General features: G+C 31.9%; 2 protein-coding genes across 2 annotated transcripts in view; both read left to right on the forward strand.

The window, feature by feature from the left end:
- LOC143057515 (uncharacterized) lies at positions 1-26,266 on the forward strand. Its single transcript, XM_076230825.1, has 16 exons — positions 1-131; positions 4,330-4,573; positions 5,076-5,243; positions 10,019-10,364; positions 12,903-13,197; positions 13,774-13,900; positions 14,739-14,969; positions 15,869-16,069; positions 16,763-17,037; positions 17,999-18,131; positions 18,883-19,101; positions 19,283-19,439; positions 21,866-22,146; positions 23,277-23,477; positions 25,186-25,319; positions 26,248-26,266. Exons 3-16 carry the CDS (start codon positions 5,154-5,156, stop codon positions 26,264-26,266), a joined length of 2,709 nt encoding a protein of 902 aa, XP_076086940.1. The 5' UTR covers positions 1-131; positions 4,330-4,573; positions 5,076-5,153.
- The window catches only part of LOC143056054 (uncharacterized), a 30,253-nt gene continuing 29,636 nt past the window's right edge, over positions 25,914-26,530 (forward strand). The window contains exon 1 of the mRNA XM_076229129.1: positions 25,914-26,038. The gene's annotated coding sequence lies outside the window, so the exon portion shown is untranslated. The remainder of the gene's footprint in view (positions 26,039-26,530) is intronic.

Raw genomic sequence — 26,530 nt, forward strand, 5'->3', positions numbered from 1 at the left:
TCACTGTTTAAGAAAACAGAATGTAACGACAAATGTAATCAAGATACACCCTGCAATGTGAATTCTGCGTATCGCTGTGAAAGTGGTAAAGTATCGGTAGACCATTTGCGTCCTTTTTTGCACAATGATTGGTAAGTAAAACTACTTTTAATAATTGATCGATTTGTTTTGTTTTCTTAAAAGAAATACTAATATTTTCATTTCTGAATCAAAACAATCTTGTACCTTCGTATTTTTTTTGTACAATGAATAATATGGGTTTACAAACAGAAAGTTCATATATACAAGTATCACACACTTTTAAATTTTAATTAAATTTGAAAACCTGTATTAATCACCTTTTATTTCACTATCTTTAAATGTGGCATTCGCTGAAAAAAATCGCGTTTACCAAATTTGACTGGAATTCTCATATTTGATTTCTTACATACTAATTAGGTTTGGCTTTTATAATATTTTGATATGAGCGTCACTTATGAGTCTTATTTGGACGAAACCACGTCTGGCGTACTAAATTATAATCCTGGTACCTTTGATAACTATTTACACCACTGGGTCGATGCCACTGCTGGTGGACGTTTCGTCCCCGAGGGTATCACCAGCTCAGTAGTCAACACTTCGGTGTTGACATGAATATCAATAATGTGGTCATTTTTATAAATTTCCTGTGTACAAAACTTTGAATTTTTCGAAAAACTAAGGATTTTCATATCCCAGGCATTCGATAACCTTAGCCGTATTTGGCACAACTTTTTGGAAATTTGGATCCTCAATGCTCTTCAACTTTGTAATTGTTTGACTTTATAATATTTTGATATGAGCGTCACTGATGAGTCTTATGTGGACGAAACGCGCGTTTGGCGTACTAAATTATAATCCTGGTATCTTTGATAACTATTATCAACAGTACCAGGCTTATAATTTGGTAAACAAGACGCGCGTTTCGTCTATATAAGACTGATCAGTGACGCTCTGATCAAAATAGTTGAATGGCCGAACAAGTATAAAGTTGAAAAGCATTGAGGAACAAAAATCCTAAAAGATGTGCCAAAATACGGCTAATGTAATCTATACCTTGGATAAGAAACTCCTTAGTTTCAAGTTTAATCACCAAAACAATGATTTCCGAGGAAAATTTAAAACGGAAAGTCAAAAATCAAATGGCAAAATCAAAAGCTCAAACACATCAAACGAATGGATAACAACAGTATGTCGAATAATTAATACATTTGTAAACAGTAAATTTACAAAAACGACTATATAATTGTTATTCATGTCAACACCGAAGTGCTGACTACTGGGCTGGTGATACGCTAGGGGACAAAATGTCCACTAGTTGAGGCATCGACCCAGTGGTGTAAATAGTTATCAAAGGCACCAGGCTTAATATTTATAGGTAAAAAACGTATTTCCCAGTTATAAAGAGTCTAAAATATACAATTTATAATGTATGGACTCGATGATATGTATCATCATGTTGTGTGTATATCAGTCTAGTCGTCATCGAATTAACCATCGAGGTGACCTTCGAAGACTCCCGATATAAACATATATTGATATAAAAGATATAAATATATATTTTTCTAGGTCTGTTTGATTTCATATTATAACCTTAGGTTAAAACAATGTGTTAAATTAAGGTTCATCTAAAGAAATAAAAAAATATGGACCTTTTTAAACCCAAACATCTACTACGAGTACAGACACACTGATACATCTAGTAAAGTTTTAAGGCATATTGCAAGACCTATAGATATAAAATAATATGAAGTCTATGTTTCAGAAATAATAATTACTTACCCGGATTTTGATGTGCATTTTCCCCGGTCTGCAGAAGACAGAAAAATAAACAAACACATGAGTTTCATTTGATACGGTCCACTCAGTTACACAGTTCTAATCATCTATTGTTTACAGGAGTCAATCTATTGTCCATCTAAATCAATACTTCTCACAACAATGATTAAATGAGGGGAGCTTCTCAAACGTTTTCCCAAATTAGTTTACTTTTGCACCTTTTGCAGGAATGAAAAAAAAATGAATAGCAAAATACAGAACAGTTTATATTTTTTCTGAAACATAAAATGCATTAAAAATTTTATAATCTAGGTCATGCCATGCCTTAAAATTCTTTGCAGGTGCACTGGTTTGTCTGTACTCTGAGTGAATTCGTTGTGTAAATACGGCCATATTAGCCAAAAGGTTATCGTCCTTTTTACCTGTAGAATAATGAGTTTTAGCGGATCGCTGTTTCACGTCGAACACGTTTAGTTCGTGCGAATCCCATCTCTAGCTAAGATGATCAATTTAAGGTCACATAAGGAGTATGTACCCTTATGTTGATTCAATGCTAAACAAATGGAAATTTTATATAAAATCCACAGCATTTCCCTTTGTACTCTAATATTTGGTAATTCGATGATACTTGATAGATAGAGGATTATTGCATGCAGTGCTAGCAATGATTTTCTTAAAACAAGTTTATAAATTAAGATATTGGTTAAAACAAATATCAATATGGACCAATTCAAGTACATCTTCTAAGGTGCGCTCAACTTTAGTGACTCATCAAGGTGTTTTGGAATTTAAAGGTTGTTTAGGACTTTTTGTAAACATCATAGAAACACAAGTCAGTGATCTATGTTTTAAATCTACTAACAAAATCTCTGTATTAAAGTCTGTGGATTTTCTACAAAAATCTTGGTTTTATTTTTACCAAATTCTTTTCTTCTACTAAATGCAATTAAATTATGAATAATAATGCTTTGCACGAAGTTTCCCCTTGGTATATTTACAAATTGGCCCATCTCTATTATTCATTATCTTTGCTGTTTTGATACTATTGCAGTTTGAAAATTTCGTAATTCACAGGCCACAGAAGGGGTAATAAACCTTAATTCGGATCTAATAAATCTATTCAAATGAATAATTCACCAGCTCACTTTGAAAAATTTGAACAAAGCTGACTTTCAATAGCGAATTAGTATTTCACTTTTTCACTTTCATTAATGATTGAACAATAAACGGATAAATATTTTAAATCGAACATATTGATCAAGAGTACTGCTGCTTTTGCCTGAATATACATTGAATGTTTGGTCACTGTTCTTTCAAACGAATAACACCTTTTTGTATATTTAAAAAAACCAGCAAATAAATGTTTTACATACAACCTATTGATAAATAATCACAGTCAATTATTATGCATAGACTAAAAGCTTAGAATAAATAAAAGTTGTATAAAAAAATGAGTCAATTTAACGTCATACGATCTCCGGTGAATAGTTGTCTAATTAACAATCATACCATATCTTCTCTTTGTTTTAGTGATAAGCATGCGTAATGCTTTTTTTTTCTAGAAACCATTTATATATATATATAAATCGTCACTGGTTCAGAGGTACTTATAATATAATTATTTCTGTGACACACTATTTGTATGACCATTTACAATAGATAATTCAGCTGATCTGTCCATCTATTCTTCATGCCTTATATATCATGTACTGTGTTACGACGCTTGATTGAAACTGACGAGTAAAGGTAACACCTGGCCACCGATAGCTTTATTATTTTTATAAAGCCTAGGTTGTCGGATACAATGCAAGGAGATCTGGTGCCATGATATCTCAAAAGCATGAGTTTCAATCCCGGCGAGGGAAGAACAAAAATTGCTAAAGCAAATTTACAGATCTAACATTGTTAGGCTGATGTTTAGACTAATTATATATACAGAATGTATTTTAAGCCGTATATCACCATCACTGCTGGTGACCCGATGGATAAAATATGTTGTAGATTCGTCACTGGTTCAGACGTACTTATTTATATATTCATTTTCTTCGAACAAGTATACAATTTTTAAGGAACCAGCTAAAGCCTGTCCCCCTCAACCGCCCCCCCTTCCGTGCGATATTTGTTTTCACTGTGTTGAAGACCCGTCGTTGGCCTAAAGTTGTTTTCTGTTTCTTGGTCGGGTTGTTGTCTTTTTGACACATTCCATGTTTCCATTCTCGATTTCAATGTATAAAAGATGTTAATATCTGTTTCATTTTGAATTAATGTGTGAATGTGAATGTTTTTTTGTTTTTCTTTCTGAGATGCATTTTTTTTAGCTAATCGGTAGAAATTGAAAATCATCGAACACTCTTACCACTGGTAATTTGGTATTCCCTTATTTGGATCTCCGGGTTAATCGCCTCTCTTCGTCACTATTGTTTTCTTAATTTTTATTTTTCAAGTCATCTTGTCATGTGTATAAGTGGTTCTGATACATGTAATCAATAAAATAAGGAAACAAAAAATAAATGCGATGTTGTTTAATTATAGGCTTAATGTAACCGTTTCACTTCAAAATGGTGGATTTTTAATATATGAAAACAGAGACGACAGAAAAAGTTTCAATGACAAAGAGGAATGGACAATTACCAACAAGGTTTATTTAAAAGGACTACAGACAACAGAATCATATATTTTTCACTGGGATACTGATCCGCCGTACTATAGTTGCATAAAGCTGTCTACGTTATGTCTTTCTCCGCTGCCTGTTTATGTACCTGATATTTCGAAAATTGTACGTATTATGTTGTAGGACCTGCTGTAGCAAATTAAATGTTATATGTTTGTGTGTACTTATATTGTACATATTTATATCACTACGTAACAGTAAAAAGAGAACCACAATAACTACGAGTTGTTTGTTTTCAAAATACATGTACATCCTATTTTTGTTTCCTGTTTTTTGTAACTAGTATGATGAATTACACCAGTTTCAATAAATCTTTTTTATGGTCTCTCGGTCTCTCATTGCACTCGAATCTTTAAAAAAACATTTGCAATGAATTAGCTGATAACATTATGATTAAATGTAAAGAGTGCAAGTATATATGAAGCATTGTGCATGTGATTCAAACACGCGTGTAAAAATACAGGAAACTCTTCAGGTTTTATATCAAATTAAAGAAACAAAAACACACACGCTCTATTAACGAAACAGGTGAAATGAGCAATTATTATTTGCCACATAGTTATGAAATTGCAGCTAAATTGTGACTTAATGTTATGTTTTTTAATAGGGGGTTATTAATATCCATTGGAAAAGATGGTCGGATGATCTGTCAGGAATAGATTATTATAATATTGAAGTATATAAAATGCATCCGGTAGGAAATGGGACTGAAGAAAATGAAATCGTAGAATTGCTTGAACTTGCTGTGAAACAAACTGGTATTAGAAATCTATCGGTAAGTCTTATTACTAGTAATTAAAAAAATGTACCTTTTCTTTTCCGAATTGCATATGAGTAATTATTTTTTATGCCCCACCTACGATAGTAGAGGGGCATTATGTTTTCTGGTCTGTGGCTCCGTTCGTCTGTGCGTCCGTCTGTGCGTCCGTCCGTTCAGGTTAAAGTTTTTGGTCAAAGTAGTTTTTGATGAAGCTGAAGTCTAATCAACTTGAAACTTAGTAGACTTGTTGCTTATGATATGATCTTTCTAATTTTAAAGCCAAATTAGACTTTTGACCCCAATTTCACGGTCCACTGAACATAGAAAATGAAAGTGGGATTTTCAGGTTAAAGTTTTTGGTCAAGGTAGTTTTTGATAAAATTGAAGTTCAATCAACTTGAAACTTAGTACATATGTTTTTAATACCAAATTAGATTATTACCCAATTTCACGGTCCATGGAACATGGAAAAGGGTAGTGCGAGTGGGGCATCCATGTACTTTGGACACATTCTTGTTTTAAATTTTATTACCAATTAAGTCAGTCTTTTTAGTCAAAATTTTGAGGAAATGAGTAAGAGGTACATGAACTGATTTTTTCCAGAAACATGCACATCCCATACCATTTCTTTCTTTTCAAATTTCTTAAAAATGTTTTTTTTTTTCAACCATTTATAACAAAAAAGTTGAAATAATATGCATTTTGTTCTAAAAATGAAAAAAAATCACAAATTTCTAAAATAGACAGCATGGTAAATTTGACACACAAAAGCATCAAAATATGATAAAACTTTCTTATATTAACAACTACCTATAGTTTTTGTAAGTTAAATTTATTCACATTGGTCCACTTCATCTTTATAAGAATTATGAACAAAAAATTAATTGAGGAACTGTAATTTTTATCATGAAAATAGCCCCGAAAAAGGTAAAAATTGATGAAAATTGGAAAAATCATCAAAATTGGATACTTTCAAAGGGCAAAAGTAGCAAAAAAGAAGTGCACCACGATATGATTTTTTGTTCGCCAAACATTTTCTTACAGTCATATAAATCCAAAAATCAGGTTATAAAAAAAGTTTAATTCTATAAATGTTTGGCTCCTCAGAGGTGTACATCCTTAAGTTCACTTTTCCCAAAAAGTCTTGCGAGCTTTTGTCATTAATTGGTGTCTGTCTGTCGTCGTTTGTTGTCCGCAGTCGTAAATTTTAGAAAAAAAAATCTTCTTTTCTGAAATATCTGGACCAATCGATACCAAATGTGATCAGGTAATAAATGATATTTTCATGATCTTGTTAAAACAGTTGTATCCGGATATTTGAAACATCAACAAACATGGCATCGGTTTGCTAAAAAAGAAAAGAACATAGGAGCCAAATGTTTTTGTTTGGTTTAGATCTTAAAAATCAGTAACAACAACATTGCTATTAGGAGATAACTGTATGTATTTTAAGCTCCGACGGCATCAATTGGTGATTTGATGGTCGCAAATCAAGTTTACTGGCGACGCGTTAGCGGAGACAGTAAACGGGTATTTGCGACCGTCAAATCCCCAATTGATGCCGTCGGAGCTTAAAATACAATATTGTTATCTCCATTCTGATGAAACTGACAGAAAACAACGTTAAAACATGTAATTAAAATTTTGCATATGCCGTCTGCGCTTGCGCGTACGCCTTATAGCATCAATTGTCAATTGATGCCATGTAAGAAAGTGACGTTATCCAATCAAAATGAACGTTACAAACGTTGTTGCATTAGAATTGACAATACAATCAGGTGATTAAGGTATATCACTTATAAAATTGTCAAAAAACATCTGACAACGTTTTTTTCTTTCGAGTCTTTGTCTTTTAATGTATTTTTAGCTCACCTGGCCCAAATGGCCAAGTGAGCTTTTCCCATCACTTTGCGTCCGGCGTCCGTCGTCGTTAACTTTTACAAAAATCTTCTCCTCTGAAACTACTGAGCCAAATTAAACCAAACTTGGCCACAATCATTATTGGGATATCTAGTTTAAAAAATGTGTGGCGTGACCCCGCCAACCAACCAATATGGCCGCCATGGCTAAAAATAGAACATAGGGGTAAAATGCAGTTTTTGGCTTATAACTCAAAAACCAAAGCATTTAGAGCAAATCTAACATGAAAGTTAAATTGTTTATCAGGTCAAGATCTATCTGCCTTGAAATTTTCAGATGAATCGGACAACCCGTTGTTGGGTTGCTACCCCTGAATTGGTAATTTTAAGGAAATATTGCTGTTTTTGGTTATTATCGTGAATATTATTATAGATAGAGATAAACTGTAAACAGCAATAATGTTCAGCAAAGTAAGATTTACAAATAAGTCAACATGACCGAAATGGTCAGTTGACCCCTTTAGGAGTGATTGCCCTTTATAGTCAATTTTTAACCATTTTTCGTAAATCTTAGTAATCTATTACAAAAAAAATCTTCTTTTCTGAAACTACATGGCCAAATTAATCCGAACTTGGCCACAATCATCTTTGGGGTATCTAGTTTAAAAAAATGTGTGGGGTGACCCGGCCAACAAATCAAGATGGCCGCCACAGCTAAAAATAGAACATAGGGGTAAAATGCAGTTTTTGGCTTATATTTCTGAAACCAAAGCATTTAGAGCAAATCTGACATGGGATAAAATTGTTTATCAGGTCAAAATCTATCTGCTCTGAAATTTTCAGATGAATCGGACAACCCATTTGCTGTTTTTGTTTATTATCTTGAATATTATTATAGATAGAGATAAACTGTAAACAGCAATAATGTTCAGCAAAGTAAGATTTACAAATAAGTCAACATGACCAAAATGGTCAATTGACCCCCTAAGGAGTTATTGTCCTTTATAGTCAATTTTTAACCATTTTCATAAAATTTGTAAATTTTTATTAACATTTTCCACTGAAACTACTGGGCCAAGTTCATTATAGATAGAGATAATTGTAAGCAGCAAGACTGTTTAGTAAATTAAGATGTACAAACACATCACCATCACCAAAACACAATTTTGTCATGAATCCATCTGCTTTTTTTGTTTAATATTCACATAGACCAAGGTGAGCGACACAGGCTCTTTAGAGCCTCAAATTTGTTAACGCACTCATTTGTACAATTAATTCCAGATTTTGTGTATCTTATATTTTAGGTTTATATTTGCATATAAAACCTGGTTAAATCCCTCATTTCTACATGAGAAAATGCCTGTACAAAGGAATATGACAGTTGGTATCTATTCGTTTGATGTATTTGAGCGTTTACTTTTGCCATTTGATAACGGACGTTTCGTTTTGAATTTTCCTCGGAGCTTGGTATTTTTGTTATTTTACTTTTTTCAAACGTAAGGCCAAATGAAATTTTCTGCCATAAAAAGTACAAAGAAAGATCTACGAATAAGTCATGTTAATATCTGTGTCATTTTGGTCTCTTGTGGACACTTGTCTCATTGGCAATCATACCACATCTTCTTTTTTTATATTATATACAAAATAGCCAAATTTGTGAATTGACCTTCCAAAGGAGTAAATGAAACGCTCGTCTGGCGGATGATAAAATTACAATCTATGATGAGTTTATTTCCTCTAAAAGACTGTTTTGAACCTATTTTATTTCATTTTGTTTGCAGAAATCATTATGAATAGAGACACGTGTAAATTTGTTTTAAAGCTAAACCAACCATGGTGGGTTTAGACGAGGACAAATAAAATCATACATACCAGGATTGGAATTTTGTATTTGCGACAGACGCGTGTTTTGTCTACAAAAAAGAAAAATAACAAAAATACTGATCGAACTCTGAGGAAAACGGAAAGTAATTAAATAGCAAAATCAAACGACAATTCACATCACTCGAATGGACAACAACTGTCATATTCCTGACTTGGTACAGACATTCTCTTCTCAAATGTATAAAATGGTGGATTAAACCTGGTTTTATAGCGCTTAACATCTCGCAAAAATCTTACCAGTGAGGCTGGAAAATTAAAAGTTAAAAATGACAAATAAGGTAAAAAGTTGAAGAGCAATAAGAACCAAATATTCCTAGAAGTTTTGCCAAATACATCTACGGTTATCTATTTCTGTGGTAGAAAAGCCTTACTTTTTCAAAAATTTATAGTTTTGTAAACACTTAATTTATTATTTATTACCATATCAATGATAATTTATGTCAACACGGAAGCGATGACTACTGGGTGGGTGATACCCTCACGGAATAAAAACTCTACTAGCAGTGGCATCGACCTAGTGGTTGTAAATAAATTCATCATGAATAACAGGATTGAAATTTGATATTTTTGCCAGATGCACGTTTTGTCTACAAAAGACTCATCAGTGACTTCGAATTAAAAAAAGGTAAAAAGCCCAAACAAAGTACGAAGTTGAAGAGCATTGCGGACCAAAAATGCCTGAAGTTTTGTTAAAGACAGCTATAAAACTAAATTGAAGGGAAATGCGTCGAGGTTAATAAGCTATTGTTATTAGTTGAGGATTAAACGATATTGATAAGCCATTTTTCTCATAATAATTGTAACCTCATGTAAATGCATGGCACGTTTCGTCATGGTAAGGACACATCATACCAATAACAATGCAAATTGCAGGAGTTTTTCGAGATTCAGTGTTGACAATCATCACGTCATAGATAAAGCAGTAAAATCTAAGCGTGTTGTACCGTTTGAACAGAATTGAGGTTAATTGATTAAAATACCAGTCTGTTAATACCGCTGATAGTTTTTATGATACATCTCTATGATTTTCCGAAATATGTTTTACAGAGTATAATAAAAGTAGCTGAAACTGGAATGTATGCAGTTCATTTTATTGCCTTTGATAGAGCTGGAAATTTCGAGACCGCTAGAGCTTTTTTTCTTTATGACACCAACGAATTAATAGATCTACACAACGGACAGATTAAAGTTTTAAAATCAGTACAGTATTTAGAAAAAGGCTGGATCACTTACTCTAACCCATTTATTGAAGTTGAATGGAAAGATAGGTTTGTGAAGACAGAACACTTTAAAAATAGCTGGCTTGCAAAAATAAAAACGGATGAAGATGTTAAAAAGTTTTATGACGACAACAGTGGTAAACGCAATATGACATTGGTTCCAAATGTCAAAGGTAATACTACTATTGTCAAATTTAGATTTGAATAAATGTCTTTTAATTTGTTCGAGAAGTTTAATTATACATTTTAACATAAATGTAGTATTGTTAAGAAAAAAGAAGTCTCTAAAACATCGAAAGTCATTTTATAATATTTTGTCTTCAAAACTGGAGCAAACCATCCGACATCTTTATCGAAAGTGTACTCTAATAATAACAGAATAAGATTCATTAACGAAAATGCATTGATCATTATAAATACCAACTGTATTTCTTTTAGGGCAAATTTTATCATTTGGCAGATATCTCTTTTTAAAAAAAAAGTTGACCTCAGATAAATTCCTATAATATATAATATATTAACAACAGCGGAAAAATTCGTTTCTGAATAAAACGAAGTGATAAAACCTATGTTCGACGTTTCCCAGATTTCAATTATATCGCTTAATATCTTAAGGAATTTACCTAGATAAAAAAAACACAGTTTTCCTCGGAAAAGTGCTTGAGTGTACCAAGTCTAGAACTTGACATTTGTTTTCAATTCGTTCCGAAATTAATTTTGTAATTTTTTATGGACAACAGTTGTAAAATTCTTCTTTAATAAGTTGAATACGATGTATACGATACGATTTTCTGCAAATACATAAATTAAGAATCATGAATAAGAGTGAAATCAAATTCATATAATCATAAGAACAACATATCCTGCATAAATTACTGCTCAGTCATAAAACAAAGGAACATGTTTTTATTAAAGTACAGAGTTTGCATAAAAGATTGAATCAATATACTTAGTATTTCATTTACGGAAACATTGTTACATTTCTTAAAATACTGGTCTGTTAATACCGCTCATACGGAATGAATGATCAAAATATATGCTTACCGATTATGCTCTCTTCTTAAAATCATCTTGTGTGTCCAAATACAATCCAAATACTAAACTGTCGTGAACAAAATAAAATAGTAGCATTATAGTAAATAATTATCAAAAGTACCAGGCTTATAATTTAATACGCCAGACGCGCGTTTCGTTTACATAAGACTCATCAGTGATGCTCAGATCAAAATAGTTATAAAACTAAACAAGTACAAAGTACAAAGAGCATTGATGAACCAAAATTTCAATTCTGGCTTATTAAATTATAAGCTACTAGTACTTTTGATAACTATTGTGCCAAATATTGCTAAGGTTATCTATAACATTGGTTGAATAAGAGAATCCTTAGAATTTCGAATAATTCATACTTTTGCAGACAGTAAATTTATAATAATTGCCATATAATTGATATTCATGTTAACACCGAAGTGCTGAATACTGGGGTTGTGATCCCATCGGGAACGAAACATCCACCAGCAGTGGCATTGATCCAGTGGTGTAAATAGTTATCAAAGGTACCAGGCTTTCAATTTGATACGCAAGACGCTCGTTTTGTCTACATAGGACTCATCAGTGACGCTCAAATCAAAAAAGTTAGAAAGCCAAACAAGTACAAAGTTCAAGAGCATTGATGACTCAAAATTCCAAAAAGTTGTGCCAAATATTGCTAATGTTATCTATGCCTGGGATAAGAAAATTCTTAGTAATTTAATAATTCTTATTTTTGCAGACAGTAAATTTTCTAAAAATGACCATATAATTGATATCCATGTCAACATCGAAGTGCTGACTACTGGGCTGGTGACACCCTCGGGGACGAAACGTAATTGTGAACGTCATAAAAACGTGCGGCAAAGACGGCAAATATATTTAGCCCTATAAAAATCCTTAATTATAAAGAGAAATTCAATTTTTACAATAAGCTTGTCTATCAATTATACAGTTGCAGCTAAGTGACAATGTATTCATCACCATTAAAGTTTGAATAAATTGGATTTCTTTCTTAAATTAAAAAATAATAGAATAAGAATAGATACAATTCTTACCAGTTTCTTTATATTATTTTTAACAAGAGTGAAGTTGAAGTGTATACCTTGTGGTTGTTATCAGTTTAAATATACTTGAACATTTAAATAAAGGTGTTGCTATAGAAGAAAAAAATATACATACTTCGAAATAATATATGACAGGAAATTCGGAGGTATATTATATTTTAACAACGGTGGAAAACGAAAAGATATGATGACATTATGAGATTTTAAAGAAATTTGTGAATGCAATTTTTATTCAACAGCACTTGGCTGCAAATGAAGATTTTTATTTCCTTTGTCTTGCCATTCCAATGATAATTGATAAATGGTAATAATAAAACAAATAAAGAGAGATGAAAAATGTATCTGATGTATATGAGTAAGTTAAACATAAAATACACATGTGTGTTCAAATATTAAGACATGAATTATTTATCAGGCCTTCCTTTTTACTTAAATTGAAATATTAATTGTATGTTTAGGTACATTGTAAACTGTGTATGTAGTTAATTTAATAATAAGCTTTAGTATGCAATGTGATAGAGACCGGCAGATATGCAAACACTGTTAAATTAATTTTTTTTAATTGTTTGTATCCTATTGCTAAATATATCTTTACTAAAATGTTAATGTCTTCTACAGGCATTGTAAAATTTGAAATTGGTCACGACGTTTACGGTACATCACTGAAGTCATCATCTCCTCTAACTCATGTACCTAGTGTATATTCACAAACTTCTACTCAGAATGTGATATGGGATGACGGGGATCAAGTTGTCGTTATCGTCAGGGCCTTTGATATCTTGGACAATTATAGAGATGAAAATGTGACGGCTTACAAAGACTCTTCTCCACCAATAATATCTAACCTATGGTTGACAAAAGATGATCGAGTAAACATCGCTGTTCATAGCGTAGAAGAGTTTGAAGAAATGATGTATGTTGTCAATGATGATCTTACTGTTTTACGTATTTATAACTTCATTTGAGTGTTAATACTTATCTTTTTTATTAATAAGACGTATTCAAATATTATGTGAATGTCTATTTTATGTCTTTTTAACATATCAGGAAATAACCTTTTCTAAGTTCCGTCTGAGTCTAATGTGACCTAGAATTTCCTGATTATGTCTTATATGGCATATGAGAGCTTTGGTAGCCGAGTGGTCTAAGTGTAACTAACCTGTAAAAACTAAGGTAGCGAGTTCGAATCTTGAACGTAGCAGATGGACTAGACTCAAATCTTATGGCATATTATTGCTAGTATTCCTAGAATATATATAAGAAAGGAAAGGGATGAAAATCAGCTATAGCGGTTGTGCTTATGAATGGTTTAGTATTTGTGCAAGCGGTTTGCGATAATATCTGGTAGCCATCTTATTTCTGATGTTTGAAAACTAGAACTGATATGCATGTTGCATAAATTCTGCCAGTTCAGTGATTTAGACCCTTAAATTCCCCATGCTGTTTTATATTTGCCACTGCCTTAATGTATTAACACGTATTTTTTCAGGATTGAATGGGATGCTTACGATTATCACAGTGGAATAAGCCATTTGAATTGGCGGTTGTATGATAATTTCACTGGTTCGGATATTATTCACGGAAACATTGATTTACCAGGACAAGGGGAAACACAGGTAATGAAGTTTTATACATTTTAACTCAAGAGCTGGTTAAATTGTTAAAGCACTGGTGTGGATACTTCCCTTCAATATTACCAGTCTCATTCATTTATTACTAGAGGGTTATTTACAGTCGGTAACGTGTAAGTTCAAGTTTTAACATTATATATTCAATCGAAGATGCTCATTACAGACAGGATGGTCAAGTTAAATGTGAATAGGTACAAATGTTAACAATGATAACATTGATTTCCTGAAGTATCCTTCCTATCATTTATTGTCAGTATTTAAAGGAAGTTTTTGACGGAATTTGTCATCTATGTAAATCTCGTCACTACAAAGCTCTTATATCGGCATGTACAAATGAAATATGAAAGAACAATTTTGCATATAAATATCTATTACAATATAATAAATGAATCACAAAAAAAAAAACATGTTATAAATAAAGGCAACAGTAGTATACCGCTGTTCAAACTCATAAATCCGTGGACAAAAAACAAAATCGGGGTAACAAACTAAAACTGAGGGAAACGCATAAATATAGGAGGAGAACAACGACACAACACTACAATGTAACTAACATCAGACACACTTAGTAGTGTGCCTTTTTCAATTCTAGCCAAAACGTGCTTGTGGTAAGACAAAGAGTTCAATAAAAGACCAATTGAGTTTAGTTTTGTCATCTATTTATATAAAAAAAGAAGAAAAAACCAACATCTTCGTTATGAAGCCATATTTTTATCAACCCTTTCGTGGCGAAATATTTACAAAAAAATGGGTTTTAAAAGATATTTCTTTGTCTGACAAATTTCTCAAAGATATATTCTCTTCTCATTTTTGAACATGATAGACTTTGGCAGAATGTAAGGATGAATTCAAAGATTACACCAGAGGACCATTTTGCTACTGCACTAAATATACTGGTTGTTACCACAAACATTTTTATGTAAAGCCACATATTGCAGTAGAGGATGGCAATGGAATAGTCCATAACAGATCCACTGGTGTCCATGATTCAGATTATTACATAGATGTTAACGTTACTAACATGGCAACATTGACTACACTGAAAACTATAAAGGTAATGATCATTGAGAATTCACTATATGCAAAGGTAAAAAGATTGGCATTTCAATTTATAATTTTTTTTTCGTCATTTACAACTTAAAGTATACCAGATGATAAATACAAAGTATTTACAACACAAAAATATCTGAATTCACAAAACTATCACCAAAATTTTTATATTAAACTTACAAGCATCTATAAAAGTGTCTACAATGATTCATACCAAATTCAGAAACGAAATTAATTTTACAGAACATACCTATGGTCACTAACGGCCAACCTGCATTTGCAGTAAGAGAGTGACAATTGATCAAAGTAGAATGGACAATTATTTTCTCATTTAAAAAAAAACATTTCTGGAGTTAAAGTATTCCTTTTATTCTAATTTCAATTTTTTTTAAAATTTTTATAATAAGCAGTGTGGGTCCAGGAATATAAAAATATAAAAAAAATCCCATTATCTATCAAAGATTTAATTTTGTTACTTTTGTGACCTATGATGTACACTATTTCTGTTTATGAGAAGAAGGACCAAACCAAATCTTAGTATGTTCACAGGAATAGGTATGTGCACTATTTCTAAATCATTTGTTCGAGTGGTTCAATTATTTCAATATGTTTTTTTCTGTCATAAGACGGTCATCTAAAGGAAATTTGATACCAAAGTCAAAGTGGAAATGAAATAAATATTTTAACCAAAAAATATATATTTTGGTACAATAACCAACGCATGTACTTTACGTTTAGCTACTAATGGGTTTGGTAAATCATAGATGATTTTTAGGTTATAAATCGAAAACTATAACTACTACATTCCTACAAAAAGCTTAAGCTCCCTTTAAAGTCTTCAGAAGGATAATTTCACATATTGGATTGATTGTGTAAAGCTTTCACTTCTTCGTGACTTTTTAGATAACAATAGACATTACCCCACCAGTAGCCGGACATGTGCACGACGGAATATATGGCAGTCCAGAAGTGGACTATCAGCAGGACCTTCGGCTTGATGTTCACTGGGAAGGATTTTTCGATCATGAAAGTGGTGTTGCATTTTACCAGTATGAATTTTCCGAAGTCTGTCTTTCTGGAGAACACTTTCAAAATAAATCATTGGTTTGTATTTAATAAACAATGAAATAATGAAAAATATCTTTTTTCTGTGATTTCAACATGGCATTTGACAATCATAATCCTGAATGTATAGGAAACTATGGTTCAAATTGCATATCCTCTAGTATCGTAACAGTACACATTTGCAATACTTAGTTTGGTTTCAATTTACTGATAACAAAATCAACATTTTATACAAACAAACAAATAATCAAAGATTTATATGCAGTGTTATATCGGTAACGTTCTAGAACAACCTTATTTAAGGGTAGATAAGTTCAACCGGATCGTAATTAAATTTCAGGGCTCGGTTTACATCATCACCGTACAAATTAAAATTGGCTGTTCCGTTTGGGATAAGTTTTCTGCAGATTCAGCCAAACTTTCAGACCGAATCTTTGTATCTATGAAAGGATTTAGTAAAGGTTTGTAGTAAATCGTGTCAACGAAATCCCAAAATGAAAATCTTCTAGTCATACAAAGTGTACGCTCATTAAAATCAAACACGTCATTACAGACACGGACAAACGAGTTGGTATATATAAACACCGAAAGACGGTGCAAAAGGAACACCACCGTCTAAAAAGGGAAAATTAAAAATATGGAAAGAAAAATCATCCATTTTGTTATTTAAAAAAGTTCCTTTCAGTAAATTTTAAAGTCTGAGTTTCTGGAAGTTCCCATAATTTTTTCCAGACGAACGACACTTATGACACATTCGCAAGTTATAACGCACCGAATCCTGGAACATACTATGTGACAGTGGTGGCATATAATAGAGCCTATGACATGTCTCAACCAGTTTGTTCGGATGGAGTTACCATAACAACCATTGTGCCATCAGTTAAAAATGTTATTGTAACGCATGCTAGAACGAAACCACGTTTAGTTAGAGACGGTAGTGGCAATGAATGGTATATAGATAAAACCCTTCAACGACATATCTTGGAAAACAATACAGACTCATGCAAGTACGTTTTGGTCAATACAGTAGTAATACATATAGGATTCATGAGTTGTAGGGGGTCATGTATTTTTCAGTTATGTTATAAAAAATAGTATGTATTTCTCTCACCAACATGCAGAAACATGATTTTAAATAAATGATATTATTTGATCCTCACTATTATTCGGGGAGACATTTTTTTAAAAAACTTTCCTTCTTACACATAATATTAAGAAAAAAACGCCATGACCCCAACTTACACACTTACACAAGAAGAATGATCAGTGTAGTAGACAATATAAACATAGAGAATAAAATTACAAGCAAAGTTATCGAATAGATAATATTAATGTTACCAGTGCAAATGAGTCAACTCTCCATCAAAATCACGTATAAAAATGTAAATACGGCCTTCGAAACGATGCACTGTCTCACACTTAACAGCAAGCAAAAAGGGCCTCAACGTGACTAGTTTAAAACAGTTAAAAAAACAACTGTCTTATCAATATGAAAAACGAGGATCGAGGAACACCTGTGCACTACATCAACAAACGACACACACTCGAATAAAAAATAGTCCAAAAGATTAGTATTAACGTTGTTGAAAACAAAACGATACAAAAAGTTATGACAAATCTTATCTTATTCAGGCAATTCATGCTAGGGGCTAGATAAAAATAATTTACATGTTATAACAAAAAAGGGTTCAAGGGTAAAATCAAATGTGAGGTTGAAGAACCAGAAAATCAAAAATTCTAGGACTGATCTGACTGAATACTTATTCCTTTGGTTAGAACAAATATGTTGTCCTATTTCTGACTTGTAAAATGCCTTATCACAGGAGGGGCGGGGGCTGGTGTTATTGCTAACTAAGCCTTCACATTTTACAAATGTTACAAACAGAAACAGAGAGATAATAAAAAATCAGTATAATAAATTTACTTTCATGTACATTATATTATGTAGTTATAGTTATTATTTTAAAGGTTTTCAGATCCGCTTACTGAAGCCATTGAAGTTTTCCCAGTATCACAAACACCAGTGAATGCTCACATAGTATGCGAGAAGACCCGTTCGTATTCAACCTTGGTTACTCGAGTAATTCCTAGTATACACATGGTATGTTTTTGTTTGCTACCCGATACATCACGCCATAGGATATGTGAGCCATTTTTTTTATCGTTCTTTCATAACCAAAGCCCACTAGCCATCTGGGATTATTTGCTTAAAAGCTTATTGTTATTGATAGATTATTGTATTTCTACGTAGTGATACTGTACTTGGCTAATATTCCAATTTGAATAATGTTGCATGATATTTAGGACATGGAATTTTATTTTCAAAAATTGTGTTATGATATCTCATTGTCAATCAAACTCCCCGGAGGCTATATCTTCAAAGCTATCATAATTAGATAAATGACACATAACTCCTATAGCAATGTGTTCAATGTTTTTATTTGGTCGGGTTGTTGTCTCTTTGACACATTCCCCATTTCCATTCTCAATTTTAATAATAGTATGAATCCTAAGTGTTTCCTCAAAATGAAAGAAAAGGTACATAATTCATCATGAATACCAGTATTAAAATTGTGTACGTCAGACGCGCTATCGTACAAAAGAAGACTCATAGGTGACACCCAAATAAAGATAGGGTAAAAGGTCAATTGAAGTACGAATTTAAAAAAACAATTTCAAATCAGATTTATGACATCATCCGATACATTTATCAGGTGTATGAAATTTTACATATGTCGATAATGTTAAGTAACTGGGATTTCTTCACGGATAATCTAATGTTAGGTTTTATTTTGAGTGTAGTTTAAGCTTTTATTAACGCAACTTTCATAGCATGTAAATATATGTTACAGTTAAACATAACATGGGCACCAGTTGTTGATGCTGTGCTTATAGATGATTACGAAGTTGGATTATCTTCAGTACATGGCAGCTCTGCGCCAGATATAATGAGATTCCAGTCGTCAAGGCGCCATACACATATTTTGATAAATCACTTTGGTGTACCCGAAGGAAAGTTGTTCTACATCATTATAAAGTCTATAAGCAAGTCCAATGTAATGGGTTCTCAGGTAAGGCTATATTATCATTTTTTCTATTTTTTCATATCAACTTTTGGGAAATGATTTTGTCACCTTTTTTGGAAGATTAAAGTCATAAAGAAGTTTTAGATCTTAATATCATTCATCAACAAACGAATATTTGCATGCATAAATGAGAATATTTATCATCGAAAATGTATTAATTTTACAGAGTGTCGGTCCGCTTATACAGGACACAACAGCCCCTCAGTTTGTTGGAACAGATATTGGTTTGTCTGTCTCTGGAAATTACCTCGTTGCAAATTGGTCTGCTGCCAGTTTTGAAGATAGCGATAACCCTTTTGCGTTGGACTACGAATATGCTATAGGTATATATTGAAAACATTGTTTTATTATTCCACAGCCGTAATAATTATTGGAAGCCAGAACATATAAAATATTAAGAGCCTAGGTAAAGTCTAAAAGCAACCAGGTTATTTCTGTCAAATTCGGATACGTCATAAAAATCAAAGTTCAAATACATCCTTTTTCATTAAAAATTAAATTACAAAACTTTTCTATAAATGCATCTTGATAATACACAATACTCGTTTACAGAAAATACATAAAGGCATATTCTGTATGAATAAGAAAGGGTTGTAGGTATTTATATATACGATCTGGAGGTTATTGAAAAGAGATTATTAATGTTGAAAAAGTGATCATGTCATACTTCTTTAACCTTAAAGTCAGATCTTTTATCTTGTCTAAAATATATTTACTTCCTTAACCTTAAAGTCAGATCTTTTATCTTGTCCTTAAAGTCAGATCTTTTATCTTGTCTAAAATATATTTACTTCCTTAACCTTAAAGTCAGATCTTTTATCTTGTCTAAAATGTATTTACTTCCTTAACCTTAAAGTCAGATCTTTTATCTTGTCTAAAATATATTTCGATTGCAAAGAACTTTGAAAACACGAGAACTGTGATTATTTTTTTTATTGTAAAAACTTTAAGATTCAGGATTATCTCAGAAGTTGTCATTGGAACACCAACCAATCGTTTAAAATAAGTTCAATAATCAAATTTACTTCTGACGTTTTATTTTATTTCCATTTAGTAAAATAAAATTTCTGCTGCTTTTAGTTAGTTTGGTTTTGGTTACGCTTCAGTGTTTCTGTTGTTCCGTTGTTTTCCTCTTATAATTGATGTGTTTTAGTTTGTAACCCGAATTTTATTTCACCAATCGATTTATGACTTTTGAACAGTGGTATATTACCGTCATTGTGAGATTGAACTATGGTAAAGTTCATTCCTGTCCTTAAATTTTACTAATGTGATTGGTCTATATGCCATTCTTTGTTGTATATTTGTTTTTTTTTATAGTGATTAAGATTATAAAACAATGTTGACTGCTGTATCCCTATTTTTGACATTTTTACCTACTATGTATTGCATTGGCTAGAGGTATAGGGGGAGGGTTGAGATCTCACAAACATGTTTAAGCCCGCCGCATTTTTGCGCCTGTCCCAAGTCAGGAGCCTCTGGCCTTTGTTAGTCTTGTATTATTTTAACTTTCAGTTTCTTGTGTACAATTTGGAGTTTAGTATGGTGTTCATTATCACTGAACCAGTATAAATTATGTTAGGGGCCAGCTGAAGGACGCCTCCGGGTGCGAGAATTTCTCGTTGCATTGAAGACCTGTTGGTGACCTTCTGCTGTTGTCTGCTCTATGGTCGGGTTGTTGTCTCTTTGGCACATTCCCAATTTCCATTCTCAATTTTATGTCTGTTTATTTTGTTCACACATTGTTGTCAATATAATAAACTTTTAATGCACCATTTTATACATAGGAAAATGCCTGTACCAAGTCAAGGGAATTGGACAGTGTTAACCATTCGTTTGATGTGCTTGAGTTTTTGATTTGGCCATTTGATTAAGGACTTTCCTTTTTTATGTTTTCCTCGGAGTTCAGAAATTTTGTGATTTTATTTCTTACTATTACCTTAATGTAAAGATAGATTTAAAGAAGAGACGAAATCATTGAGGTCCATTTAGCCTATTCTTTCTTTTTTTTACAAAACTTTATTAAACAAACAAAAAAGAATATGGACATTCTGACAATACCAACGGTTAGTTATTCGTGGGTTTTGAATACAAACTTTTCAATTTCGAATATAAGATACAATATTCAAAAGGATGTTCAATATTTTATCTTTTGGTCATAAAAAGTAAATTTATTGGACTTACTATGTTTTTGTAATGAAAGAAAGACGAAAAATATCGATGATATTCAAACTTCAAAAGCTTTTCATTGAGGGCAAGATAGTTACTCGGTTGAAAGGCAGATCAATATTTTTTACCAAACGATAGGTCAGTTAACAGTGCGACTTTCAAAGAAAAGGGAAACAATTTAATTAAGTATAGAGGGAGCTATGTTTTTCAATTATCTGTAATTATGATAAACATGGCTTGCAATAATGCCTGGGGGTTTTGGAAACTTACATAATACATAACAGTCATACAAATTATTTGTTTATGCCATTGCATTTAAGTACAAAGTAAAACTATGTGTGACAGTACATTGTAGCATCTTCTGAGGTGGAGAAATTTATATATCATTTACTAAAATGCATAAAAATATATTTGTTCCTTGCGATATATATATATATATATAAAAGTCTATAAAAAAAAGACCAACCAGCAAATTTATATATATCAAAGCCATTATAACCATTATTTTGATATCTAATTTTCTATGCTGTTAAATCTCTGTCAAAACTAATTAATATATATATAAAAAATCATATTACAGGACACACACCGTATTCTACAGACATACAACAATATTCCATAGTAGGAGAAACTGGGCCATGCGTCCATTCATCAAAATACATGTGCACTGCAACTAATATATTGGATTTAGACTGGAAACTACATGGTCATCATGTCTATTACGTGACCATAAAAGCTACAAATCTTGCCGGCCAATACGTCACTAAGTCATCTGTACCTTATATTCATGATATATTGTTGCCTACCCGAGGTTTAGTTATTGATGTTCCAGGAAACTCATCAGCTTTTACTCCAGTAAAGGTATATATGGCGTATAGTCTTATGTGAAGATATATAAAAACAAGAATGTGTCCTCAGTACACGGATGCAAAAGAATTATGAAGGGTAGCAAACAGTTTCAAACAAGTTAGTTAGTTTTCTCTTTATAAAATACATCCACACTTAGTTTTAGTTTGTTACCCCGATTTTGTTTTTTGTCCATGGATTTATGAGTTTGAACATCGGTATACTACTGTTGCCTTTATTTAGTCATATGCTCTTCAACTTTATATTTGTTTGGCTTTATAACTATTTTGATCTGAGCGTCACTGATGAGTCTTATGTAGACGAAACGCGCGTCTGCGTATTGAATAATAATCCTAGTGCCTTTGATAACTATTGTCACAATCGGTATATTTAAAACCATTAGACTTTTCCGAATCATAAGATTTGATCCTGCGAAAAAAACTATTTTCCGTTAGATGAAAGATAGACACAGTGTTAACAAATTCATACTTGTACAGTGTCAATTTTAATCGTATGTTATAACCGTACTGAAACATTTAAGGGTTGAAGGTACAATCTTTTTAAATGGATTCTGATTAATTTAAAGTCTATGCTCGTGTCTTGGAACTAGAATTTAAGAATTTAGAAAAGCATAATTTTAAAATACACTGAATTTATTTATAAAGTAAAAGACACAAAAGGAGAGGTGTTTAGGAAGAAGTTTTCCAGATAATCGTTTCTTTATTTCTGTTACCATTTATTACAAGATAACTATGACTGTCGCAAATAGTATATAAGGAAAAACATATCTATGATATGATGTATCTCGTACAAGAGGGACGAAAAACCAGAGGGACAGTCAAACTCATAAATCGAAAATAAACTGACAAACGCCTGGCTAAAAATAAAAGAAGACAAACAGACAACAATAAAACACATGACACATGACACAACATAGAAAACTAAAAAAATAAGCAACACGAACCCCACCAAAAACTAGGGGTGAACTCAGGTGCTCCGGAAGGGTAAGCAGATCCTGCTCCACATGTGGTAATCCTCATGGTTTAAACAAAAGATTTTACAATATTCATATAAGTTAAGGATAGATTCTGTACATACATTTATTTGACATTTTTAAAATTCAATTAATTAGCTTTCTTTTTCAGGACATTGAAGACATTGACTATACAACCATTACAGATCATCTAGCTGTTCGGTGGAGGAAATTTTATCATCCACATTTGAATTTAACATACTATACCTGTTTAGGAACAGCTTCAGGAATATGTGATGTTGATGGCAAGAAGAAAATAACCGGCAATATTAATATTTATCTGTTTTCTGGACTCTCTCTGACGCCATTTAAAGTATGTGTTAAAATTTTATTGTTTAATGATGGCAATTAATACACTTCTCCCTCTATTTATACTATATTTATTTTTCAATTTTTGAAAAATAATTTTCAATGCGAAACAAACATTCAACATGTACAAGTGTGTATCGAAACAGATTTTATTGATATGTGACATTATGAAATATTGTTTCTAAAATATGTCGACGACCTTAGTCCTGTTAATATGTATTTTGGAAGCCTGTAAAAGATATTGACAACTTTGCCAAGATTTAATTTTGTTCGATTGACATCAGCATAAGCCAAATCGAGATAACTTTTTTGTGAACTGAATTTATAATCCGAGCTATTAAGATGTAAGTTCAAAAAACAGGTATTTCAATATTTCAAACCTTCTTAATTCTGTTAACGACATACCTCAATTTCGTGAACAGAAGTACCGATTTACCTACAACATTTCGATTCAGTTTGTATGAAACTCGATTTGTTAATGCAAGATCGATATCTCTGTGATATAGGTACATAGAGAAAATGGTTAGTCAGAGTTAGATTCAATTTTCTTATCAAGATCTCGATTTTTCAAATAAATAAGAAAATTAAAAAAAAACTGGACAGTGAACTACAAATAAAATATCAATCTTGAAAATTGATTCAATCACGAATAAGCAATTTCAGATATCATTTCGTGAATACAGTTGGCTAACAGATGTATTTGTAATAAAAGATACGTGTCTCATTATGCCTCATTTGATTTAGAAAACGATTGTTTGTGTTCTTTTGTTTTCATGTTTCTTTGTGTATGGGTTTTATATTTTTTATATCGTTCAATTTAGTTCTAAGTATAACTTATATCTATACATCAAATTATGCCGAAATCTTAATAATAACCTAATCGATATTGACATCGATGTATGTGTACAATTCAATCGATCATCATATACAATTACTAGAATTTAATTGAGATATTCGCTCTTATAATTCACTCTCTCTATATCTACATTGTTTATAAGTATATATATTTATATAATAGGACACACTCACGACATCGCGGGTCCGTGACTGAATAAAATTAACTAAATATGAATAAGCCGTATATTTAGCCTGAATGTTTAGTATTGGTATTTTTATAAGTTATATTCAAAGTTGAGTTCTTTGATTCGCTGTTTTACATCAGGACGGCTAAAAAATTGGAAACTGCTTACGTCTTAATTGAAGTATGGGTATTTGGTATACGTATTGTCCTCTTGTAGTGTCGAACTGGTTAGATAGGAAACAATATGGCAATGATTGAATTTAGTAGTGTCAACACTGTATAATGACGAAGATTCGGAGTGATTATGACCCGTGTGTGTAGGAAATCTCAAATACGCCGTTTGTCATTGAACCTGACAGACAGAACTTACATATATGGTTATAGGTAACAGGTGACATATTATATACTAGTGGAATTGGTATCGGATTCGACCCGGAACCGGTTAATTTTTGGTGATACTAATTATGTGGAAAACAAAAGGGCCTGCAATGGTTTATTTGTATTCCACACCATTGTTTATATCAGTTATATACTAAGTTGCATTCTTTGATTTGTCGTTTTTATCCCATGCGGGATAACAAATTGGACCTCGTAATCTTTGATTTGTTACAAACTAATAATTTATAAATAATTTACTTCTAAAAAAAATCATATTAAGTTTTGGAAAAAGAAATTTCAAATTTTATTATAGCGATACTACAGTACAGTTTTTGCTGAAACGTCAACTGGATCAGTATTTGTAACCTCAGATGGTGTCACTGTTGTAGATCCTACTTGGTCTTTTCCAGATCTAACACTTATGGATGGAGAAAACTGCACGGGCAAGTTTTACCTTTCATTTTGTTTACATAAATTAATAACAAAAAATACCATTCAGGATTTTAACTTCTATATATGGCAGTATTTTATAGAAAATGTTTCATAAATAGCAATCAGAATATGTTTTTTACAAAGCATTTTCACAGTCGTAGAATTTATGTATTTCCTTGAAATGTAGAATGATCTATCCATCCGCCAATGAGACCTCAGGTCTAGCTAACTATAAAACCCGGTTTAACACACAATTTTCTTTGGTAAATGGCTTAACCAAGTCATGATTGTGAGAGTTGTTTTCCGTTCGTTCCCTTGTTTATGAAAGTGTAATGTTGTCAGTGTTTATGAACTCCCCCTTTTTAAATATACCTTGAAGTTCGTCTTTTGTGTGTTATAGTTTTAATATATACAAACAATCAAAGATTAATGTAAATATACTGTTCTCTACAATTAATAATTGTTGACACCACATATCATGATCCAAATCCCCCCAAATCTGTATTAAAGATGTATCCTCTACAATAAATAAAAGAAATAATTACGTCGGTATGGTATAAGCATACTTCCAAAATCAATGTTTAAAATTGAACCTACTAAATGAAAATGAAGTTTAATGACACTTTAATTACAGCGTATTCAAATGTATAAGCTTAGCCACAGTTACAACTATTCTAAATCATTGTTTTTATTTTGCAGACAACTTACCATTAAATACAAGTCATCATGATAAGGTATGAAGAAGGCGTGAGAATATCTCCTTACTATAGAAAACATTTGAACTTAATATTTTAGTGCATTAAATGCAGTAAATACCAAAAGTATTCATGCCTTGAGGACAATACTGTTTTCGAATTATATTGCCATTTTAAAAAAAAAGCTAATTTTCAGACAATGATCGCATTCAAAATAAATTATAATATTACTTTTTGTTGAATTTAAGTGACTGTGATTCCATTTAACATTATCTGATACAAATCATATACAGCGCTTTCAAGACAAACACAGTGGATTGTTTTTTTTATCTAGCTCAAACTCACTGTCTCTTCAATGCCGCTTTAATTTCAAAATGATTCTACGCATATCATGTTTGTTATTCAAAAACTGAATGTTTTTCTTTGGGATCCGTTTACCAAATTAAAACAAGAGTTCAATTAACAATTTTTTTAAATTATCGTCAACGTATTCTGCAGATTCCGTGAAAGAGGCCCATGGACTTAGCATAA

The sequence above is a fragment of the Mytilus galloprovincialis genome, chromosome 13 (genome assembly GCF_965363235.1).
Source record: "Mytilus galloprovincialis chromosome 13, xbMytGall1.hap1.1, whole genome shotgun sequence".
Lineage (NCBI taxonomy): Eukaryota > Metazoa > Mollusca > Bivalvia > Mytilida > Mytilidae > Mytilus > Mytilus galloprovincialis.